Source organism: Haematobia irritans, chromosome 5, assembly GCF_050003625.1.
Source record: "Haematobia irritans isolate KBUSLIRL chromosome 5, ASM5000362v1, whole genome shotgun sequence".
Lineage (NCBI taxonomy): Eukaryota > Metazoa > Arthropoda > Insecta > Diptera > Muscidae > Haematobia > Haematobia irritans.
Genome location: NC_134401.1, coordinates 113,374,638 through 113,397,858, shown reverse-complemented (window position 1 = coordinate 113,397,858; position 23,221 = coordinate 113,374,638). Strand labels below are relative to the sequence as shown.

General features: G+C 32.8%; 1 protein-coding gene and 1 long non-coding RNA gene across 5 annotated transcripts; both read left to right on the top strand.

Annotated features, from left to right (window-relative positions):
- Positions 1 to 8,865: 8,865 nt before the first annotated feature.
- Positions 8,866 to 9,233, top strand: LOC142241561 (uncharacterized). The gene is made up of 2 exons (XR_012723693.1): positions 8,866 to 8,955; positions 9,023 to 9,233. It is a non-coding gene; the product is annotated as an uncharacterized LOC142241561 (long non-coding RNA).
- Positions 9,234 to 9,957: 724 nt separating this feature from the next.
- LOC142238644 (putative sodium-coupled neutral amino acid transporter 10) lies at positions 9,958 to 22,250 on the top strand. 4 transcript variants are annotated; one of them, XM_075310341.1, is made up of 7 exons: positions 9,958 to 10,259; positions 10,321 to 10,619; positions 19,042 to 19,159; positions 19,269 to 19,674; positions 19,739 to 19,887; positions 19,960 to 20,096; positions 20,163 to 22,250. In XM_075310341.1, exons 2-7 carry the CDS (start codon positions 10,533 to 10,535, stop codon positions 21,807 to 21,809), a joined length of 2,544 nt encoding a protein of 847 aa, XP_075166456.1. In that variant the 5' UTR covers positions 9,958 to 10,259; positions 10,321 to 10,532; the 3' UTR covers positions 21,810 to 22,250. The 4 variants fall into 4 exon arrangements, with proteins under 4 accessions (XP_075166456.1, XP_075166455.1, XP_075166458.1 ...); XM_075310340.1 differs by having other exon boundaries at positions 9,958 to 10,619; XM_075310343.1 differs by lacking the exon at positions 19,042 to 19,159 and having other exon boundaries at positions 9,959 to 10,619; positions 19,335 to 19,674.
- Positions 22,251 to 23,221: the final 971 nt, after the last annotated feature.

Below are 23,221 nucleotides of genomic sequence, written 5' to 3'. Positions count from 1 at the left end.
ATAATAAAAGAACATCATGGTCAAGATGGGTGAAGCGGTTTCAAACAGCACTATCACTTTATGGATGTGATTCTTCCAAGCATCAAATGTTGTTGTTGCACTTCATTGGCCCCGAAACGTATAATATACTGTGTGACAAATTAACTCCTACGTTGCCGGAGAGTAAATCATTTGAAGCCATAGTAAAAGTGTTACAAGATCATTTTGACCCAAAGCCAAATGAGTTATTGGAAAATTTCCGATTCAATATGAGGAAGCAGAAAGAGGGTGAAAAGGTGTCGGATTTTGTGATGGAATTGCAGAGGTTGGCAGCGAATTGCAATTTTGGTGATCATCTGGAGAAGGCCTTGAGGAATCAATTGGTGTTTGGTTTGTTGGATAAAAAGGTTCAGAGCAGGCTGTTGGAGAAAAAAGGGCTGACTTTTGCTGAAGCAATGGATATGGTGATGGCGAGCGAGATGGCAGAGACGGGTGGAAATGAATTGCAGTGTAAGGTGGAGAAGATGAGCGTGAACAAAATGGCGGTCAAGTCGACTAAAGAAGGAAGGTATAAGAAAAGAGTAAGTCGTTATGAAGCAAAAACCTGTTTTCGCTGTGGGGACAACAGACACATGGCCGATCAATGCAAATTTAAAGACGCCGTATGTCATTTGTGCAAAAAGAAAGGGCACATTAAGAAGGTATGCTATAAAGGCAAAAATAAAGTGAATATGATAAACGACAGTGAAGAAGAGAAAACAGTAGAAGAAATTCTGCACATTGCAGAAATACAGAGCCCAACAAAATTACGTAAGAAAATTGTGGTGCCTTTAAAGGTCAATAATCACTTGATTGATTTCGAGATGGACACGGGTGCTCCTGTTTCCATAATGAATTTAAACGACGCAAAGAATTATTTCTCAAAAATTACAGTCGAACCATCAGATATACAACTAACAAGCTATTGTGGCACGAAACTAAAATGTGTAGGTTTCATTCGAGTGAACATAGCTCAATGTCATAACAAGAAATTGAAGTTGTACATCGTCAAGTCGGATCGGAAGCCATTGATGGGTCGAGATTGGTTGCGTCAAATAAAGCTAAATTTGGACGAAATAATTAAAGGCGATGAGGGTAGAGAAGTTGTTAATTCAATACAAACCGAGAACGAATCAAAAATTAAAAAATTGCTTGAAAAGTATCCTGTAGTGGTTTCAAAATCAGTTGGCAAAATAAAAGAACTTCAAGCCCGTTTATATTTGAAGCCAGACGTAACACCAAAATTTGTGAAGGCTAGAAGGGTACCATTTCCACTGATGGAAGCTGTTGAAAAACAATTGGATGAGCATGTTGCTGATGGCTTATTTGAAAAAGTCGAGAAAAGCGAATGGGCTACCCCTGTGGTTATTGTGCCAAAAAAGAATGGGGCGGTAAGAATATGCGGCGACTACAAAGTAACCCTTAACCCGGCTTTAGTAGTAGATGAGTATCCTCTTCCTACGATTGAGGAACTTTTCAGCAAGATGGCTGGAGGAAAAAAATTTTCTAAAATTGATTTGACGAAGGCGTACTTACAACTGGAAATTCATCCAAAGGACAGACATTTGTTAACATTAAACACACATAAAGGTCTATACCAACCGACTCGGATGATGTATGGCATAGCCAGTGCACCTGCAAAATTTCAAAGGTTAATGGAACAAATTCTGAGCGACATTCCTGGCGTTTCAGTTTTCTTAGACGATATCAAGATTACGGCTCCAGACGACCAAACCCACCTGTACAGACTAGAAGAAGTTTTAAAAAGATTCTGTAAGTACAACATGCGAATAAATATTGATAAGTCGGAATTCTTGCAAAACGAAATTGTTTACTGTGGGTATGTGATAAATAAATCGGGCATTAAGCGCATGGAAAGTAAAATACAAGCAATACAACAAATGAAAATGCCATCGAACAAAGACGAAGTTCGTGCTTTTCTAGGCCTTATTAATTACTACGGTAGATTCGTAAAAAACCTCGCCGATATTGCATATCCATTAAACCGGCTATTGCAAAATGAGGTACAATTTTGTTTTGATAAAGAGTGTGAAGCAGCGGTTAATGAAATTAAAAGGCAAATGCAGTCCGATACGGTTCTAACCCATTACGACCCAAGGTTACCAATAACATTAGCTGTCGACGCTAGCCCTACAGGTGTGGGCGCAGTACTTAGTCACATTTGCGAAGATGGTTCTGAAAAACCCATACAATTCGCGTCACAGACCCTTAGTAGAACACAGCAAAAGTATTCCCAAATAGATAGAGAGGCGTACGCTATAATTTTTGGTGTCCGCAAATTTTATAATTATTTATTTGGTAAGAAATTTACTCTAATTACAGACAATAGAGCCATATCGCAAATTTTCTCACCAAAGAAAGGACTACCAGTATATTCAGCAACAAGAATGCAACATTATGCCATATTTTTAGAGCAGTTCAATTATGATATCCAATGCAAGAGGTCAAAAGAAAATTCAAATGCAGATGCTATGTCACGTTTGCCAACACCTGAAAGCGACGAGTTCATTGATGAAGTCCATGTTGTGGAAGAAGAGATTATTGATAATTTACCTGTTACAGCTGAGGAACTAAGGTATGCAACAAAGATGGATTCAGAGGTAAAAACTTTGTTAAATTGCTTGCAGTATGGTCGCGAGTGTAATAGTAAAGACCGTTTTGGAATCACTCAAACGGAATTTTCTTTGAATAATGGCTGCATTTTACGCGGCATTAGGGTGTACATACCAAAAAAGTTGAGAGAACGTGTCTTAGATGAATTACATACAGCACATTTCGGTATATCACGTATGAAAAGTTTAGCAAGAGCCTATGTATGGTGGAACCAAATGGACAACGACATTGAGAATTTAGTGGCTAAATGCGAATCGTGTCAATTAGTACGCCCGGATCCAAAAAAGGTTGAAACGCATTGTTGGGCCAGGCCGAGCAAGCCATTCGAGCGTGTTCATGCAGACTATGCAGGACCTTTCATGGGAAAATACTTGTTCATACTTATAGATTCATTTACAAAATGGCCAGAAATTCATATTGTTCCCAATATAACAACGGAGACAACAATCCAAAAATGTCGGGAAATATTTGCCCAATTTGGTATTCCGAATATATTTGTGAGCGACCATGGAACGCAATTTGTATCCAATGATTTTAAGAGGTTTCTCAAAGAGAATGGTATCGAGCACAAGCTAGGCGCACCCTACCATCCAGCAACTAATGGCCAAGCCGAACGGTATGTACAAACGTTTAAAAACAAATTATTAGCATCGAAGTGCAGCCCAAGCTCAATGAGCAAAGAATTGGCAAAAATATTATTTTCTTACCGGCGAGCTATCCATCCTGTTACTGGAAAATCACCAGCGATGTTGATGTTTGGTAGACAGATTAAATCCCGACTTGATTTATTGTTACCAAAAAATGGTGCCCAGATATATAACCCAAATACAAATGTCAAATATTTTTCAGTTGGTGATAGAGTTTCAGTGCGAGACTATCTGTCTCTTAGCAAATGGAAATTTGGAGAGGTGAAGGAGAGGCTTGGGAAGCTCCATTATAACATTAAATTGGACGATGGAAGAGTATGGAAGCGACACGTGGACCAAATACGGAAAGTAGGCGTTAATAAGAACACTATTAGAAGCGAATCGGAAAGGAAATCTTTTGTAAGTCAACAAGAAATAATCATTTCAAGTAAGCAACAACATCTAGGAATTCCACGAGCTGTGTTACAAGAATCCCTACCACCAGCAAACTTAAATGAAGACCCATCTAAGACTGTCTCAGAAGCAACTCAACTTTCAACTCCTAATAATGCTCTTAGACGCTCTGAAAGACAACGAAAAGTACCAGCACGATTTTTGGATTATTAATTTAAAACAAAAATTATCTATTTTTCATATCATAAACTACCATATATATGCACAGATATTTTATATGAAAGGGAAATGAATTTTCATGTATAAGTACACATCATATATATATATATTTAACAAAAAATTATGTATATATCAAACTCTTTTAAGGGGGGGAAAATGATATAATGATTAATTATTATATTTGGCAACCCTACTAAAGTTAAGTACCAAATGTCATATAAACGAAATAAACACAATATCACTTCTTGTGCAAATCTCAAAGTGAGCGGATGTTTTTCATTTATGATAGAGTTTAAGGTGAGTATTGAGTTCGAGTTTAGCCGCTAAATTCGTCATTTCTTCACTAAGGATGGGTATTAAGTTCGAGTTTAGCCGCTAAAATCGTCATTTTTTCACGATTACTTTTCTTTAAGTTCGAGTTTAGCCGCTAAAATCGCCATTTTTTCACAATTATTTTTCTTTAATAATCCATTTTATGAAATACAAACTCTGTGAAAAGTTGCTTTGGGCTTTTCCCCATCAAGCTTTAATAAAATTTGCAACAAAGATGTATAATTTGATACCTTTCTTTACTGATTTAGTTTTCACTTTAAGGTGGGTATTAAGTTCAAGTTTAGCCGCTAAAAACGTCATTTTTTCACGATTACTTTTCTTTAATGATCCATTTTAAGGAATACAAACTTTGTGAAAATTTGCTTTGGGCTTTTCCCCATCAAGTTATAATAAAATTTGCAACAAATACGTATAATTTCATGCATTTTTCTTACTGATTTAGTTTTCACTTTAGCGATTTTAGCGGCTAAAGGCCGGTACTCTGTTTGTTGGTGCGAAAAAAGTTCCACTCAATCATTGTTTCGCGTTGAAAAATGATAGTGTTGACAATATATTTTGAAGGAAAAAAACATCCATTTTGGAACTTTTTCGCGTTTATTTCATCGAAATGTATTGACAACATCGCAAAATGTCACGAAATTATTACATATACACAGGCAACTAGTGGCTCGATTTACATACACACGCATACAAAATAAATAATTTGAAAAAGAAGAAGAAGGCGAAGTTATTTTACAAATATCTTTGGAATTATAAAAATAAATTTTACAGTGCTGCATTTTATTTTTTGGAACATAGCAATTAATTCTTGTGATTCCATTCATTGCTACCTCGGTACTATACATGTTGGTTGAAGTGCTAATGCTTGTTTTGGAACATCAATTGCTGTGCCTCCTTTTGTTTAAATTATGTTTTGTGTTTATTATCCCGATGCCCAGTACAAATGAAACGATTGTAAAATATAATTCACCAAATAAAGCTTTTATTTTGTTAACATTTGTGTTTAAATTTCATGTTATATATGTACATTATTTATATTCTACCATATATTAGGGAGTGGCTAGATATTGTTGCTAGTTTATTATGGAAATACAACTCCATGTTATACTTTGTTTTATCAATCATCAGATTACATTTTTAAATATTAATCAGATCCACTTTTGTGTTAAAAATTCACAAAAATCAGTTTAATAAATAAATTATTTCTTAATTCACATTGCAAATGGCGCCAAAACATGCGAAAAACTAGCGAAATTTTTTCCATTTGTGGTACTTTGTTTTTTTTCGAGTTGAAAAACTGACGTAACTCGCGTAGTCAGTATTTTCATAACATGGCGCCATTTGCAATGTGAATTAAGAAATAATTTATTTATTAAACTGATTTTTGTGAATTTATAACACAAAAGTGGATCTGATTATTATTTAAAAATGTAATCTGATGATTGATAAAACAAAGTATAACATGGAGTTGTATTTCCATAATAAACTAGCAACCAACATCTAGCCGCTCCCTACTATATGGTAGAATATAAATAATGTACATATATAACATGAAATTTAAACACAAATGTTAACAAAATAAAAGCTTTATTTGGTGAATTATATTTTACAATCGTTTCATTTGTACTGGGCATCGGGATAATAAACACAAAACATAATTTAAACAAAAGGAGGCACAGCAATTGATGTTCCAAAACAAGCATTAGCACTTCATCCAACATGTATAGTACCGAGGTAACAATGAATGGAATTACAAGAATTAATTGCTATGTTCCAAAAAATAAAATGCAGCACTGTAAAATTAGTTTTTTAATTCCAAAGACATTTGTAAAATAACTTCGCCTGCTTCTTCTTTTTCAAATTATTTATTTTGTATGCGTGTGTGTGTAAATCGAGCCACTAGTTGCGTATGTATATGTAATCATTTCGTGACAGTCTGCGATGTTGTCAATACATTTCGACGAAATAAACGCAAAAAAGTCCCAAAATTGCTTTTTTTTTTTCCTTAAAATATATTGTCAACACTATCATTTTTCAACGCGAAACAATGATTTAGTGGAACCTTTCTCGCACCAACAAACAGAGTACCGGCCTTAAACTCGAACTTAATACTCACCTTTAAGCTGAGTACTATGTTCAGTTTTCAAGCTGAAAACCAGCTTGTTTTCACGGTTACTTTTTTTTAATTAATTAATTTAGAAATATAAAATTATTTGCAAACAATTCCTTGGATCTTTTCTATCCATTATTTGACAAGACTCGATCAAAATATAATAGTCTTCATAAATATATTTGTACTTTTAATTTAGTGTTTTGGTGAAAAAGCCGAACAAAGTACTCACCTTTATCCCTGCCAACATTTTTTGAATTTGGGGGCGCTTCAGAGAATCCCCACTACGTCGAAAGCAGTCGTATACGATATCCAAAACTCTTCGGAAAAACGCCGTCACTATTGAGAAGTTGTACCACGCCAAGTTACTACAAAAAAGTATCGCATGAGTGCAATTATTAGGAGCCCTTCTGGATACATTTAGAAGGACGCCAATAAGAGCCCCTTCAAACAATCAGACAAAGTGCATTTTAAGATAGTTGTAAAAGAATCATTGTGGTCAAGTAAAACACGATTGTTTAGATGTTTATTAATTTTATGAAACATTTATAAATTCCCATAAATATAACATTTATACGGCTATCGCATCACATTTAACACATTTTTATGCATTAATAAGAGATTGATGTTGAGTTACAAGTTGTAAGTTAAATGTTGTAGCGTCTATCAGCCAGTACTTTTATTCCCAATGGAGGCAGCGTGTCTGGAAAAATATTTGAAAAACTATCACTTTATTCCATTTGGAAAGTCAAAAATTGTTCACCAATTTACTTTTCACAATTTCAAGCGTAATAACTATGTTTCCAGCACTTTATTTTCGTTTTTATTTAAATAAAATATAACAAGCTGGTTGCGCTTGGCGTTTCACAAAAAATAAAATGGCTCTTCTAACAGTAGTGATGGCAAAATACTTTCATGTACATTTTGTACTTTTTGATATTCACAGTTCGCGATGGTTGTAGTGACATTTACGAATCTGTGGTAGCGATGAGGATGAAATGGAACTTTGAAATGCTGGCAGGGTAGCGGCTAATGCTTAGTACTAAGTTCGTTTCTGCGAAAACCGAATATCTTCATCTATCTCCGTAAATAGGGTCTCAAACACAGGGATGTTAACTTATTTATACGAAATAATATGCCTGCCTATTTTTTTCGTGCGAAAAAAACCAGGGTTGTATAAATATGTGTCTACCCTGCCAACATTTTTTGAATTTGACGGCGCTTCTGAGAATCCCCACCACGTCAAAAACAATCGCATACGATATCCAAAACTCGTCAGAAAAGCGCCGTCACTATTAATAAGTTGTACCACGCCAAGCTACTACAAAAAAGTATCGCATGAGTGCAATTATTAGGTGCCCTTCTGGATACATTTAGAAGGACGCCAATAAGAGCCCCTTTGATTGTTTGAAGGGGCACCTAATAATTCAAAAATGTTGGCAGGGTATTTACTGCTGCGATTATTTATGACACTGTACCACTTTGAATTTCATGTTTTTCGATAAATTAATTACAATAAATTGCTATTGTGAATCGAAGAAGCGTCACTTTATCAAAATGCATCGGCGCGACTTGCACTGATGGGATGTTCTAGATAGAACTCCAGTGCAACGATAGGTTAGGTTAGGTGGCAGCCCGATGTATCAGGCTCACATAGACTATTCAGTCCATTGTGATACCACATTGGTGAACTTCTCTCTTATCACTGAGTGCTGCCCGATTCCATGTTAAGCTCAATGACAAGGGACCTCCTTTTTATAGCCGAGTCCGAACGGCGTTCCACATTGCAGTGAAACCACTTAGAGAAGCTTTGAAACCCTCAGAAATGTCGCCAGCATTACTGAGGTGGAATAATCCACCGCTGAAAAACTTTTTGGTGTTCGGTCGAAGCAGGAATCGAACCCACGACCTTATGTATGCAAGGCGGGCATGCTAACCATTGCACCACGGTGGCTCCCCAGTGCAACGATGTTCTGGATAGCCTATACAAATGTTGCATCCAGTGCTTAAGGAAAACAGCCCTATTATAAATAATTATACCATGTTTAGGTAAGTACTATGTTCGCTTTTCGAGTTGAAATTTTCGCGGTTACTTTATTAAAACAGTTTAATACAAAGGCATATAAATTAACTCAATTGATGGGCAGTTTCTTGTTCCTCTAAATGTTGGCAAGGCATTATGGGAATATTTTTGTTTTCATTAATATTTTGATTATTTCAGGAAAAGTAATTGCGAAAATAAAGTGATTTTCAAATGGAAAACCGAACATAGTACTCGTCTTTTAAGGCCGGTATGCACCTCTAGCGAAAAATGTCATTCCCATAAGAAATGCATTGCTACCCTGCCAGCATTTCAAAGTTCCATTTCATCCTCATCGCTACCACAGACTCGTAAATGTCACCACAACCATCGCGAACTGTGATGGGGAAGCAGATCAAAAAGTACAAAATGTACATGAAAGTATTTTGCCATCACTACTGTTAGAAGAGTCATTTTATTTTTTGTGAAACGCCAAGCGCAACCAGCTTGTTATATTTTATTTAAATAAAAACGAAAATAAAGTTCTGAAAACATAGATATTACGCTTAAAATTGTGAAAGGTATATGGTGAACAATTTTCGACTTTCCAAATAGAATAAAGTGATCGTTTTTCAAATATTTTTCCAGGCACGCTGTCTCCATCGAAAATAAACAAACTGGCTGATAGACGCTGCAATATGTAACTTGCTACTTAAAACTCAACATCATTGTTTTATTAATGCAAAAAATTATGTTAAATGTGATGAGATAAACCGAAAAATGTTATATTTATAAGAAATTATAAATGTTTAATCAAATCAATAAACATCTACACAATCGTGTTTTACTTGACCACAATGATTCTTCTACAATTATCTTAAAATGCACTTTTTCTGATAGTTTGCAGGGGTTCTTATTGGCGTCCTTCGAAATTGATCTAAATAGGCACCTAATAATTGCACTGATGAGAAACTTTTTCGTAGTAACTTGGCGTGGTACAACTTCTCAATAGTGACGGCGCTTTTCCGACGAGTTTTTGATGTCGTATATGATTGTTTTCGACGTAGTGGGGATTCTCAGAAGCGCCCCCAAATTCAAAAAATGTTGGCAGGGTATTTATGCTAACGAAATTTTCGGTAGCGTTCAATTTCGTAAGCTGGTACGCACCTCTAATGAAAATAACAGGGTTGTCAAAAGCATATTTTGGCAGCAAACATTTAATTTATTACAATCATTGTGTGCGTAAAAGTTTTAAAAGGTCTGTAAATAATAAACAATTTATTTGAGGCATATTTGGAACATATATTAACAATTTTTAAAAGCGATTAGCTGGTTTAAAATGTGTGTACACAGCCCTGTTTTTTTTTTTGTTGTAGACTTCAATAAATTTTTGCTACCGAAAATTTCGCTAGAGGTGCACACCGGCCTTTTGGGGGGAAATATGCCATGGTAACACTGCTTCAGTAAAAAACAGCTGCTGTCGGCACCAGTATTGTTACATAAAAACGCTCCATTCGCAACCCCCGCACACCGTACCATTCTCAGACCATTTGTATTGATCGTCGTCAGACCAGAAGTATTCAGTGATGTGTTGTGGGGGCGATGGAACGCTTTTAAATTTTAAAGACGCGTATTAATTTGACACATCGTTATTACTACAAGTGCTTTTCGTTTACACTGCTTTTTGTTTTGCTAACAACAAGGATGATTATTTATTTATCTCGCTAAGAGATAATTTATCAATTTTAACATATAAGTGTTAACACAGTATCGACAACAAAATGAAATTACACCGTATTAGATTTGAAGTTTTTCGATTTTAGTTCGAAATTTGTGTCACGTAGATATTTTGTGTTTTTGGCTATAAAAAGTAAATATTGTTGAAGTGAGTTACGAAAAAAGTGCTAAAATATTGCCAAGCTTAACATTTAATACCATATTTGTAGAAGCTTCAACATTGGCTTCATTTCGGTTGGTAACATCATCGCCCACAACACAAAAAGTGAAAGTTTTACTTGTAAAATTAACTTTCAATGGTAAAGTTCATTGGAACTTAGTTCCTGCTAATAAGATTGGACTTGACTTTGAAGATTCCTTTTATCTCTTTCGGTTTGGTGACCTCTTAGCCGGCTAGTCAACCTTGAAAAATTATTGCAAAATGTTGGCCAATTCCGGTTATGTTATGACACTAGCCAATGGTATCATCGGTGTTGGTATCTTGGCAATGCCGTTTTGTTTTCAAAAGGTATGTATAATCAACGTAGACACAAATAGTATGGTATTTAATCATTTTAAAATGCTTGTTTACACACACACATCTTTTTATGTAAATATTTTCATTTATCTTATACTAATATTTGCATAAATTTGTTAATAACTCAAAGGCACACTAAAACTATTCCTGCTACAGTATGTTAAGTCGAATACAATAGTTTTTGACTGAAGCCAATTGGAGTTGAATGAGTCAGAGTCATTTCTAATTTAAATTAAAAGTTAAAAACTCAGAATTCCGAAGGGATTTTGTCTTTCAACTGGTATTTGAGTTAATGTATGGCTTCCTAAACATAGGCTTAGAATAGGCAGAAGCATTTTCGGAATAAATGGATATCGTTTTCTCCTACCATGATCTGTATTAGATTCCTGTTTCGCTATTGAAAACAATTAAACAATCGGCATTACAAATATCAATTGTGCAATTTTTTTTTTCATTTTTAAAATGCACATAAATTTCTTCCATTCTAATTTTGTTATCTCTGAAACATCGAATTTCTTCTGCTATAACTGAATGTTGGCTATCACTAAAAACTATAAATAATGCAGTGAAGTTCCTTGAAATGTAGGTTATGTTCGTATTCATATCGATATGACGAAAATTAATCAAAAACAAAACCAAGCAAATTAATAGTCACATAAAAATCAGATTTCCTCATTCATCTTAAAATTTTATATTTAAATCTTAAGTCTGCCTAAAGTCTACATAGAAACAAAAATGTCTCCAAAATTTTTCCAATATCAATTTTTATTGGAATAAAACGAAATTTTGATTGGATTAAAACGAAGTTAGCATATAGTCGTATCTTCGACCAAAGAGCAAAAAAAGTTCTCCAGCGGTGGTTTATCTTCTCTCAGTAATACTGCTGACATTTCTAAGTGTTTCAAATCTTCTCTTAGTGGTTTCCCGTGATGTATAACACAGTTCGTGATGTATAACACAGGAGGTCACTTGTCATTGAGCTCAACATGGGTTCGGGTAATTCTCAGTGATAAGAAAAAAAATCACCACATTGGTATCACAATCCTATCCATATTATTACTGGAGTATTCAGAAGCCGTAGGAATATAAAGTTACTGAAGGAATAACAAAGTATTTTTAGCCAACAGTCCTAAGACTGATATTACGAATTTCCCTTTTAAAACGTACCTGAAAAGTAGCTGTTGCCGCAAGACGGAAAATTCACCACGGTGGTATCACAGTCAATCCAGTAACTGTCTGTCACTATACCTACCCTACTTCGTATTATTACTGGAGTATCCAAAAATCGTAGGGATATAAAGTTACTGAACGAATAACGATTTGTTTTTAGCTAACAGCCCGAAACTACTATTACGAATTTCCCTTTTAAACTCAACCCAAAATATTGCTGTTGCCCCAAGAGGGCAATTTAAATAAAATTCTGTTATATTGGTTCTCAATGGATCGTTCACCTCAACTTTTCATCTTTTCTGCCAATTTATTATTTTAATTCTGGGCCATCTATAAAAGCTATTGTTTTTTTTATCAAATTTGCATGCATTTTGAAACGAGCTTTGTTTTTTTTATAGATAAGCTGCGGCTTATGTTTATTACCCGATTTTACTTGCTAAGCAACAAGAAACCATAATTGTTGTCAACTTTATTTTATACACATTTTCTGATATGCTGAGAACGGACTGTTATATTGCTCTATGCATATCGATCAACCCATTTTACTACAAAGTTGCTGATAGGTGTGCAGTGATCCAATGTAACTGAAATTAGAATATGATATTCCATATAAATTGATCTTATAAATATCCTTCTAAACATCCAGAATACTTAATTAGGAAAAACTTTCATTTAAGCCTTCTAGGATTTACGGGTTTCTCTTCATTGACTGGTGGAACCTCTCCTTAGAATGAGTAATGATTTTTATTAACTAACTTAAGTATTAAAGTGATTTAGTCTGGATTAACAACACGTTTAAATAATTAATTAAGACTTTATTTGTATTTTTATGTCCAGCTGATCAGTTTATTTCTCTGCAACTCGTTTCAATCTGTTGTCTCCATCCGCCATGATCTGGATAATGGTGCAATATTCTATAGAAAGTTTGTCAAAATTTAATCTATAGAAAATTTTGTCAAAATTTTATTTCTATAGAAAATTTTGTCAAAATTTTATTTCTATAGAAAATTTTGTTAACATTTTATATCTATAGAAAATTTTGTCAACATTTTATATCTATAGAAAATTTTGTCAACATTTTATTTCTATAGACAATTTTGTAAAAGTTTTATTTCTGCAGAAAATTTTGTTCAATAGGAAATTTTGTCAAAATCTTATTTCTATCGAAAATTTTGTCAACATTTTATTTCTATAGAAAATTTTGCCAAAATTTTATTTCTTCAGAAAATTTTGTCAAAATTTTATTTCTTCAGAAAATTTTGTCAAAATTTTATTTCTATAGAAATTTTTTTTTAAATTTTATTTCTATAGAAAATTTTGTCAAAATTTTATTTCTATAGAAAATTTTGTCAACATTTTTTCTATAGAAAATTTTGTCAAAATTGTATTTCTATAGAAAATTTTGTCAAGCTTTTATTTCTATAGAAAATTTCGTCAAAATTTTATTTCTATAGAAAACTTTGTCAAAATTTTATTTCTATAGAAAATTTTGGGAAAATTTTGTCAACATTTTATTTCTATAGACAATTTTGTAAAAATTTTATTTCTGCAGAAAATTTTGTCAAAATTTTATTTCTATAGAAAATTATGTCAAAATTTTATTTCTACAGAAAATATTGTCAAAATTTTATTTCTACAGAAAATTTTGTCAAAATTTTATTTCTGCAGAAAATTTTGTCAAAATCTTATTTCTATCGAAAATTTTTTCAACATTTTATTTCTATAAGAAAATTGTCAACATTTTATTTCTATAGAAAATGTCAAAAACTTATTTTGTCATATTTGTAGAAGTTATGGTCTGTAATTTCTGTAGAGAATTTTGTCAAAACTTTATTCCTATAGAAAATTTTGTCAAAATTTTATTTCTTCAGAAAATTTTGTCAAAATTTTATTTCTATAGAAAATTTTGTCAAAATTTTATTTCTATAGACAAATTTTGGTCAAAATTTTATTTCTATAGAAAATTTTGTCAAAATTTTATTTCTATAGAAAATTTTGTCAAAATTTTATTTCTATAGAAAATTTTGTCAAAATGTTGTTTCTATAGAAAATTTTGTCAAAATTTTGTTTCTATAGAAAATTTTGTCAAAATTTTATTTCTATAGAAAATTTTGTCAAAATTTTATTTCTATAGAAAATTTTGTCAAAATTTTATTTCTATAGAAAATTTTGTCAAAATTTTATTTCTATAGAAAATGTCAAAAACTTATTTCTATAGAAAAACCTACCAAAACGTCAGTAAAAAATCTACCATTTTTGGTAGAATTCTACCAACTGTGGCAACCGTGATTGTAATATTTGTAGAAGTTATGGTCTGTAATTTCTGTAGAGAATTTTGTAATAATTTTATTTCTATAGAAAATTTTGTCAAAATTATATTTCTATAGAAAAATTTGTCAAAATTTTATTTCTATAGAAAATTAGGACAAGAAATCACTTTACAGATGTTACTCTCATTAGTCTGTCTTTTACATTAATTTTTGTCTTATTTGCACTTTCAGTGTTGATGTTTTTATGAATAAGGTCGTTAATCTATTGAAACGTCTTTTATGTATTATATATTATATACTTTATGGCATAAGTTGTTTAAAATTGTAACTCTACCAGATCAAATCACACACTGCAATCATAAGATTATAATATCTTATTGTGTGTGAAACTTCGAACAAATACAAATTGAAAATTTATTTCTATAGAAAATTTTGTCAAAATGTTATTCCTATAGAAAATTTTGTCACAATTTTATTTCTATAGAAAATTTTGTCAAAATTTTATTTCTACAGAAAATTTTGTCAAAATTTTATTTCTACAGAAAATTTTGTCAGAATTTTATTTCTATAGAATATTTTGTCGAAATTTTATTCCTTCAGAAAATTTTGTCAAAACTTTTATTTCTACAGAAAATTTTTTCAAAATTTTATTTCTATAGAAAAATTTGTCAAAATTTTATTTCTACAGAAAATTTTGTTAAAATTTTATTTCTATAGAAAAATTTTTCAACATTTTATTTCTATAGATATTTTTTTCAAAATTTTATTTCTATAGAAAATTTTGTCAAAATTTTATTTCTACAGAAAATTTTGTCAAAATTTTATTTCTATAGAAAATTTTGTCAAAATTTTATTTCTATAGAAAAATTTGTCAAAATTTTATTTCTATAGATAATTTTTTTTTCAAAATTTTATTTCTACAGAAAATTTTGTCAAAATTTTATTTCTATAGAAAATTTTGTCAAAATTTTATTTCATAGGAAAACCTACCAAAATATCAGTAAAAAATCAACGATTTTTGGTAGAATTCTGCCAACAGTTGCATCCGTGGTTGTAATATTTGTAGAAGTTATGGTCAACAACTATTATTTCTTTTAAAATGAATTCAAGTTGTAATTGAAAAATATTTCTTGAATTCACAAGTATACTCTTTGTTTGATGACTGATGACATTTTTTCAAAGCTTATTGAATTAGAATATATAAAACAAATTATATAGTAGTTTAAAAAACAAATAAGAGCACGTTTCAAACAGTTGGTTAAACACCACTCCTAAAGCTAACAGTTTATTTCTTTATATTAAAATATGAAAATGGCAAACAAATGTGCGAGTTAAACAACGTACTGTTAGGGCTGAAATAGGCTGCTAATTCAAATTGGCTCATATATATTTTAAAATAATCATTATTTCGAATATTTATATCTGCTTTCGCAAGTATCATCTCACAAAGGTACCGATAATATCAATGGAAAGTGATATCGTTCATTTTTTGTTGATATGTTAGCAAGAGAAATCTACTATTGTGTGGTATATTCTCGTAAAGGTCTACTATACATTTCATTGTTTTTTTTCACATGGAAAAAGAAATCAATCTCACCGGTCAAAGCAATGCCAATATCTGTAAGAATTTAAAAACAGCTATCACCAAATAAATGTTCACTATCACTGTTTTTTTACACACACATCATTCAACACGTAGTTGACAGAGTAGATTTCTCGGTCAGTGGTAAAATTCGCAGTGTCAGTGTAGACTCTACAGAGAAGCAAGGGTGTGAAGTTAAAGTTGTTTTTTTAGTCCAGACACAAACCATCGGGGAATTTTTTAAATTTCACTTTGCAACGCAAATTTCGCAAATATTCAAACAAATTTCACCTGAATTTTTTACTATTCGACTAAAAGCAATCAAATATAAACAACTTTAGTTAAGGTTTTTACCAAAAATATATCTAAAGTGTTCAAAGGACTTTTTGGCCGTTTCTGATGGATGACAACGAAAGATAGAGGGTATACGCTGTTAACCCAAACATAGGAGTATCCTTCAGTGAAAGCCTCATGAGAGAGGAGAAATAAGGGAAGTTCAACTCAACTTTTGTATATGTTATTGAACACACTACGGACACAATTTCCACCACATTTTTAAATGAGTAAAAGGTCCAGATTAAGAAGAAAGCTACAGTTTTATTTCCATGACCATAGCTTATTACAATTTTCAAAGGGAAAAAATTATTTATGGCAAAATTTCGATGCGGATTTTCGCCTATTTACACCCTACGACAACGAACTAAGGTGGTTACACGTATGTATGTTAGCTGCACCCTTGGAGCATCCCCTAGTGAAAACCCCAATGAGAAAACACCATCCGTGAGAGGATAAAACTTAAACTTCATCTTTAATTTCACACCCTTCAGAGAAGCGACCGTTAGAGAAAGCCATAATCTTCCATAAAATTCAGGGTCGAGTCTCTTTGATCAGGCAGGATAGCCAACAGGTCTGAAAATGATTTTTGAAGTTACTGTAGGGAAACTATCAATATAGCTACAAGTAAAAATCTTGTTCTCGAAAAGAAGTCGATGTCGACTTTTTGTAATCTTCAATATTTGAATTTTTGGAAAATTGACACTAATCGAAAATCGAATATGAGTTGAAAGGAGAATTTCGAAATTTCTCTAACCTTGCATAGGAAATCTCTCACTAAAACATATGCCTACAAATATCAAGGAAATCATTGATTTTATATCGTTAAAATTCATGTCAGTAATATCCATTTTGTCCGACAATAACTCAGTCTTATTCTATCTTTAGAATGGTACACAGAAACAAATTTCACGTACATTTTTTCTAATTAAAGTCTTTTTTTATTAAGTCTATAGATTAAATAATCCTTACAGACTAATTCTATAAATACATATTTACAAATAACATTATGTATTCAAAAATAGTATTATTTTACGCTTAAGTGTGGTATGATTTTCAGATAGGTCCAGTAAGAAGAAAGACTTATTGAATTGGGAGAACAGACGATGTATTGGGTTATTATTCTCATAATTTGACGTGGAACAAGGGATTTTGAGCAGCTGGTAGTACCGTGACGGCCTCAGAGGAACATTCACAAGGATCCGATTCAAAATATAGACACAATCCGTTCGTCCGTGAATAACATTAGACAAGAAGCTAATATTTAGCATTGCACGGCGGCGACTCTTTAAAGTTGGGAGTTTGATTATATTCAGCCTGTATTCATAACTAGGAAGGTTACTAGAATTCCACCCATATCTGCGAAGACAGAACAAAAGAAATTGTTTCTGAACCGATTCTATTGAATTGGAGTGTATCGCATAAACAGGATCCCAAATTACAGATGCATATTCAAGTATACAGCGCACAAACGAAATATATAACAGTTTTGTTACAACCGGATCAGAGAACTCGTTGCTCCACCTTTTGATGAAGCCAAGAGTTTCATATACTTTGTTAATGGTTAATGAGATATGTCGTCGAAAATCCAATCGTGGGTCCAATGTGACTCCAAGGTCTAGTATAGAATTAACAGATTCAAGTTCACGATCGTTCAAGACATAGCATGAGTGCAACAGTTTTATTCTAAAAAATGGCATATGTTTACATTTCGATATGTTCAGCTCCATCACATTCACTTTGCACCACTGAAATAATCTGTCTAGATCTTCTTGTAAAAAAATATTTTTTTAATTGAAACAAAAAATCAATCACAAAAATTAATAGTAACAATTATGTGATTGAAGACATTTCAATTAAAAATTAATTGGGTCAATTAATTTCGTGATTGAAGGCTAACATTATTTTTTGTGTGTAAGATCGATCTCTGATTAACTGAATTCAGATCTCATTTTGTCCAATACTTTGTCCATTTCTTTTCGGTTCCATTAGGAATACCCTCCATCGAGAATTTTTTGTTGGTCTTTGCTTCATCCTATTTGAACTCACTTCAAATTAAAAAAAAAAACTTCAAAACATGATAAAAATAAAAATTGACTTTTGAAAATTTTCCACTTTTCCAAATTCTGTAAAAATCTAACCTACATAAGATGCGCGTTCCCATATAAGTTCTTAAAAAAATTGCCCATTTGTTCTTTCATGAGATAACCCAATTAACCTTGTCTACACTGAAAAAACAGTGAACCCATCAGAAAGAAAAATTTTTCACGCCGCTATCACAAAAATAAGTAAACATTTTTCAACAAATTCGAGAAAACTTATAAGCCGTAATTAATTGTTTTCACTTGTTAAAGAAAATTTTGTAGTTTAAAGGAAAAACTTGGAGTTTAAAATTGCAAGAAGTGCCATACGAAGTTCAAGATGGGCACATTTGTAGTAATATTTGCAAATTTAAAGAAAAAGATGAACTATTTTGTGAGAAGTACGAATTTAGTAAATCTTTATACATATTTCCCATTTTTTTTACCCCTTTACTCTAAAAAATGTTTAGAGTAAAGGGAAATTTCTCCAAACATAATAATTCTATGAACGAAAATAATGTTAAATTGGCTTCAGTGAAATACCAAACCAAATAATAACCCCCAGTTTCTTAAGGACCAAAAAGAAAGTATCCAATCGGTTGAATTGTAAAGTTATAAAATCAGCTGTTTCGAATATTTCAGTTAAACGACAAGAGTTCGTTCGTTATAGAGAAACTGATCATTACCCCGACGTTTTTGGAGTAAATATTTAGTCAATTTAATTTTGAGTTTTCAGAGATTAGTGTCTATTTTGTTTATTATCAAATATCCACGTATCAGTTACATATATATTTATTCCGATTTAGATATAGCTCTCATATATTGCACCATAATACTTTCTCATATATCACCAAAGTGATTAACTGCATGAATTCGCCTTAGTTTATAACTTTTTCATCTGCATGAAATTCGATATTCAAAAAAAACTTTTTTTTTTAAGAAAAACCCCCCTCATATCATATTTTCTACACTTTTAGTGCGGCATCATTTTATCAATACTACTACTTGTGATTAGTAACTGGGTAACACGTATTACCAGTCATTATCTTATAAAAACATCGCTGCTAACACGAAGAAAAAGTTTTGAACTTTTAGGTGAGTGTGTCTTTTTGCATTACAAATGACTGTATATTAACACCACAATTGGCATATCATAATGTCATACATATTAACAAGGTCTCTATGTATATCTCCCTCCTCATAGGATTTCATGCCTTTGGTACATCAGGTAAACTTTTAGCAGAGTTATGTATTATTGGTTATTTGTTAGGTACATGCATTACCTATTTCGTTGTTGTTGGCGATCTGGGGCCACAAATTGTCAAGAAAATGCTATCGTTGGAAAATGACTATCATCATTTGCGTACGATCTTAATGTGTGCCGTCACAGCGGTTTGCATTATTCCCTTGGGAATGTTGAAAAATGTCAGTAGTCTTTCGACAGTGTGTACCGCCTCTATAGGCTTCTATGTTTGTTTGGTTTTCAAAATTATTTTGGAATCAAAAACGCATATTGTAAACAATGATTGGGTAGGTGAAGTTGTGTATTGGCGACCGGCTGGAGTTTTACAATGTTTGCCCATTTTCAGTATGGCATTGTCGTGTCAAATGTAAGTGTGTCCCAACAAAAAAAGGTTTCAAGTAATTTTCATTCAATTTTGTTTTTAATTCAAGGCAACTTTTTGAAGTCTTCACCACCATCAATAATCAAAGTTTGGAAAAACTAAATGATATAGTCCGTAATGCTACATGGATTTGTACATTTGTTTATATAGCCGTAGGTTTCTTTGGCTATGTGGCATTTTGTACCCAAACATTTTCGGGTAAGTTTTTGTTTACGCCCCCAAGGTCTATAAGAAATTTGAAGTCCAATCAATGCTTGCTTAATTTTATAGGTAATATTTTAATTAATTTATCGCCTTCTTTTGGAAGTGATGTCATTAAAATTGGATTCGTTTTGTCTGTGGCCTTTAGCTTTCCCTTGGTTATTTTCCCCTGTCGAGCTAGTTTGTATTCTTTGTTATATCGTAAGGTAAGACAATACTTATATGCGGTTTTAAAGTTACAACTAAATGTTGCTTATTTACTGCTCTCACAGGGACAAATGGATGTATCTGCCTATATACCTGAAACCAGATTTAAAGTCATTACCCTTTTTATTGTTATATTTTCCTTAACGGTGGCTTTGATGATCCCCTCAGTTGAATTGATCATTGGCCTAGTGGGTTCAACTATTGGTGTTGCTATTTGTATCATGTTTCCGGCGGCTTGTTATCGGGCCATCATACGCAAAGATACCATGGAGCGAAGTTTGGCCCAGTTAATAATTATTTGTGGTTTTTGTCTTATGATTCTTGGAACCTATGCCAATCTCTCGGCGATCGATGAGAAAAGTTCAGGAGCTCATTTAGAGATACCACAAATTAATGAAAATCTCATAAAACCCAGCGAAATGCCAAAAGATTTTATAGATGAGAAAATCAAAAATATTGAAAAGGCTATTGAACAAAAATTGGCTAAAGAGGAAGAGGAAAATAAAAATATATTAAATCCGAAATCTCCATTGAAGGTAAATGCCTCACAAATAGCAGAACCGGTTGTGCAGAAACCATCTCCGCCACCATTGCCAGTAGATGAAATACATTTAGAAGGAAAAAACGAAGAAAAGGCCAAAGTTCAGGAGAAAATAAAAACGCCCGAGAAAGTCAAAGAAACACCAAATCTGAATCAAGTAAAGCCCAAGGACAATAACGTACCACCTCCTGAAATAAAACCTGCTGAGAAATTACCCGAAAAAGAACAGAAACCCGAAAATCTAAAACCTACTACAAATTCTGGCATTCAACAACAAACCATCGATAATGATGCCATACGAAAAGATGAAGAAATTGCTAAAGAAGAAATGAAACTTGAAAAGAAAGAGGAAAATGAAGAATTAAAGAAAACAAAAGAAGAATTGGAAAAAACCAAAGATTTACTTGAGAAAAAGGTAGAGGAGCTCAAAGTAGAATTGGTCAAACAAAATCAAGAAACTCAAAATCTGGTAGTAGAAAAATTAGGTGAAGTCGTAGAGAAATTTGAAGAAATTGAACGTAAAGTGCAACATCAACAAGATGAAAATTCCTCAATGGTAAAACAACCAGCGAAAGAGCAACCCAAAGAAGACTTAAGTCCCCAAAAGGAAGAGGCGAATAACAAACCAAGCAAAGGAGGAGGGGGTTCCTTAATATCGATTTTGACTGAAAATAGAAATTTAAGCAAAAATCAAATCGAAAACGAAAGTCAAGTATATGAACCACTTTCCTATAAGACAGGTGAATTAATTGAGAATAGCCGTAATGCAAGCAATATGGAAAAACGTTTACCTCTACCCTTGGCCCTGTTGATTAATGCATCACAGGCCAAAATAAATGAAAGTAATGTAGCAAATAAAATAAATGAAACCTTGCAAGTACAAACTCTGAATTCATCTAATAATAAGAGCCGAGATGATGATAAAATAAATGTGGATTCTATAAGGCGGGAAATATTACAATTACGCGAGAAAGACGAAGAGATATCCTCCGACAAACTAGACCCCAAACTAGAAAGCCATCGTAATAAACGCTCTTTCACTGGGGACAAGGAAAATTGTCTACCCGAACCTAAAATAGAAAATCTAATGGCTTCCAGTTTAAATAACAATGGTGGAGGATTAGAAATGAAAATTGGTCATGATTTAAAATCAATTAATTCTCAAGATTAACCTCACGAACCTACAAAGCAGAAAACAAAACCAAGAAAATAGAAATTTCAAGAGATATTGAACCACCCTAAGATAATATATAAGTACAGATACTAGTTTTAATATTTTACAATTTGCATTTAATAGAGCGATATCTGTGTAAACCGTATAGCGGATTCCATATACAAATATATTTTTGTTATAAACGCCACTCTATCGAAATGGAAACAAACCCCCTCTTAATTTAGACTATGAAATGAAATGAAAATGTACCTTCTTAGTATTGTTTTAAGATAGTCTCTAATATATATATATAGAATAGAATGTATCATATTTTTTATATATATTTATTTATTTGTAAATAAATGATCCAATATAAATAAGTTTAGAAAATATTAGACAAAAAAATAATAACTAAAAATAATTTTAACTAAAACTAATAAAAAAAATTGAAAACAAAAATTTCGAAATTATTACGTTAGAGATAATCAATGTACGGTTTGGAATATGTTTATAAAAAAAAAAAAAAAACAAATACATGAAGTACGTTACAATGCCTCAGACCACCTCCCAACCACTGTGATAGTTCATTCAGAGACAGATACCTCCATTGCCGAGAGGATCACGTTTCTCATCTTTGGTAAAGTGGAAACATTTAATCTTGCTCATGGAAAACTCTATCTTATAATCCCAAGCATAGTGAAAGTCCGTTAGTCTTGCATGACGAAGGAGATGTTGCATGCGTAAATTATGGAATACATCACTTGTTTGAGTGTATGCTGATTTATTTACAACCCGTCGCCCTTCATTCTAAAAATAAAGTAAGGAAGTGTTGTATCTCCAAATCACAACAAACAATCTCTACCTGTCCTCGATTCCACACCCCTCCTGACGGCGTCGAGATTGTATCATATGCGACCGATTGCACAATCATGGCATCCGGGCCCACTGTTGATGACATATGCGACCGATTGAACGTCTACCAGTTATTTCACTGCAAGAAATTTGAGGATAACTCCCACCAAATCCTCAGCCACACTATTCACTACATGGAAGTATGCAGGCAGTTGAATGTCACAGTCGACGGTGAAATAATTCCGACCACAAATTACCACAAGATTCTCGGGGTCACATTCGACAGCCTTTTTAAGTCGCCCGCCCATGCCACTGCAATTTGTGATAAGATTCGCGATAAGGCAATTGGCCGTTCAGTGGTAAACTATACAGCGCCAGTGTGGACACCTCAAACGAGCGACACGCAGTGGAATAACATAAAGACCTGTCAGAACGCTGCCCTTAGAACTGCAACAGGATGTCTCCGCAGTACACCCCTGGATCACCTTTATGCGGAGACCAAGATCATCCCAGTGCGTCGACACAATTACATGTTGGCAAACCAGTACCTCTTGGGTTGCTATCGTAGTTTTCATCCA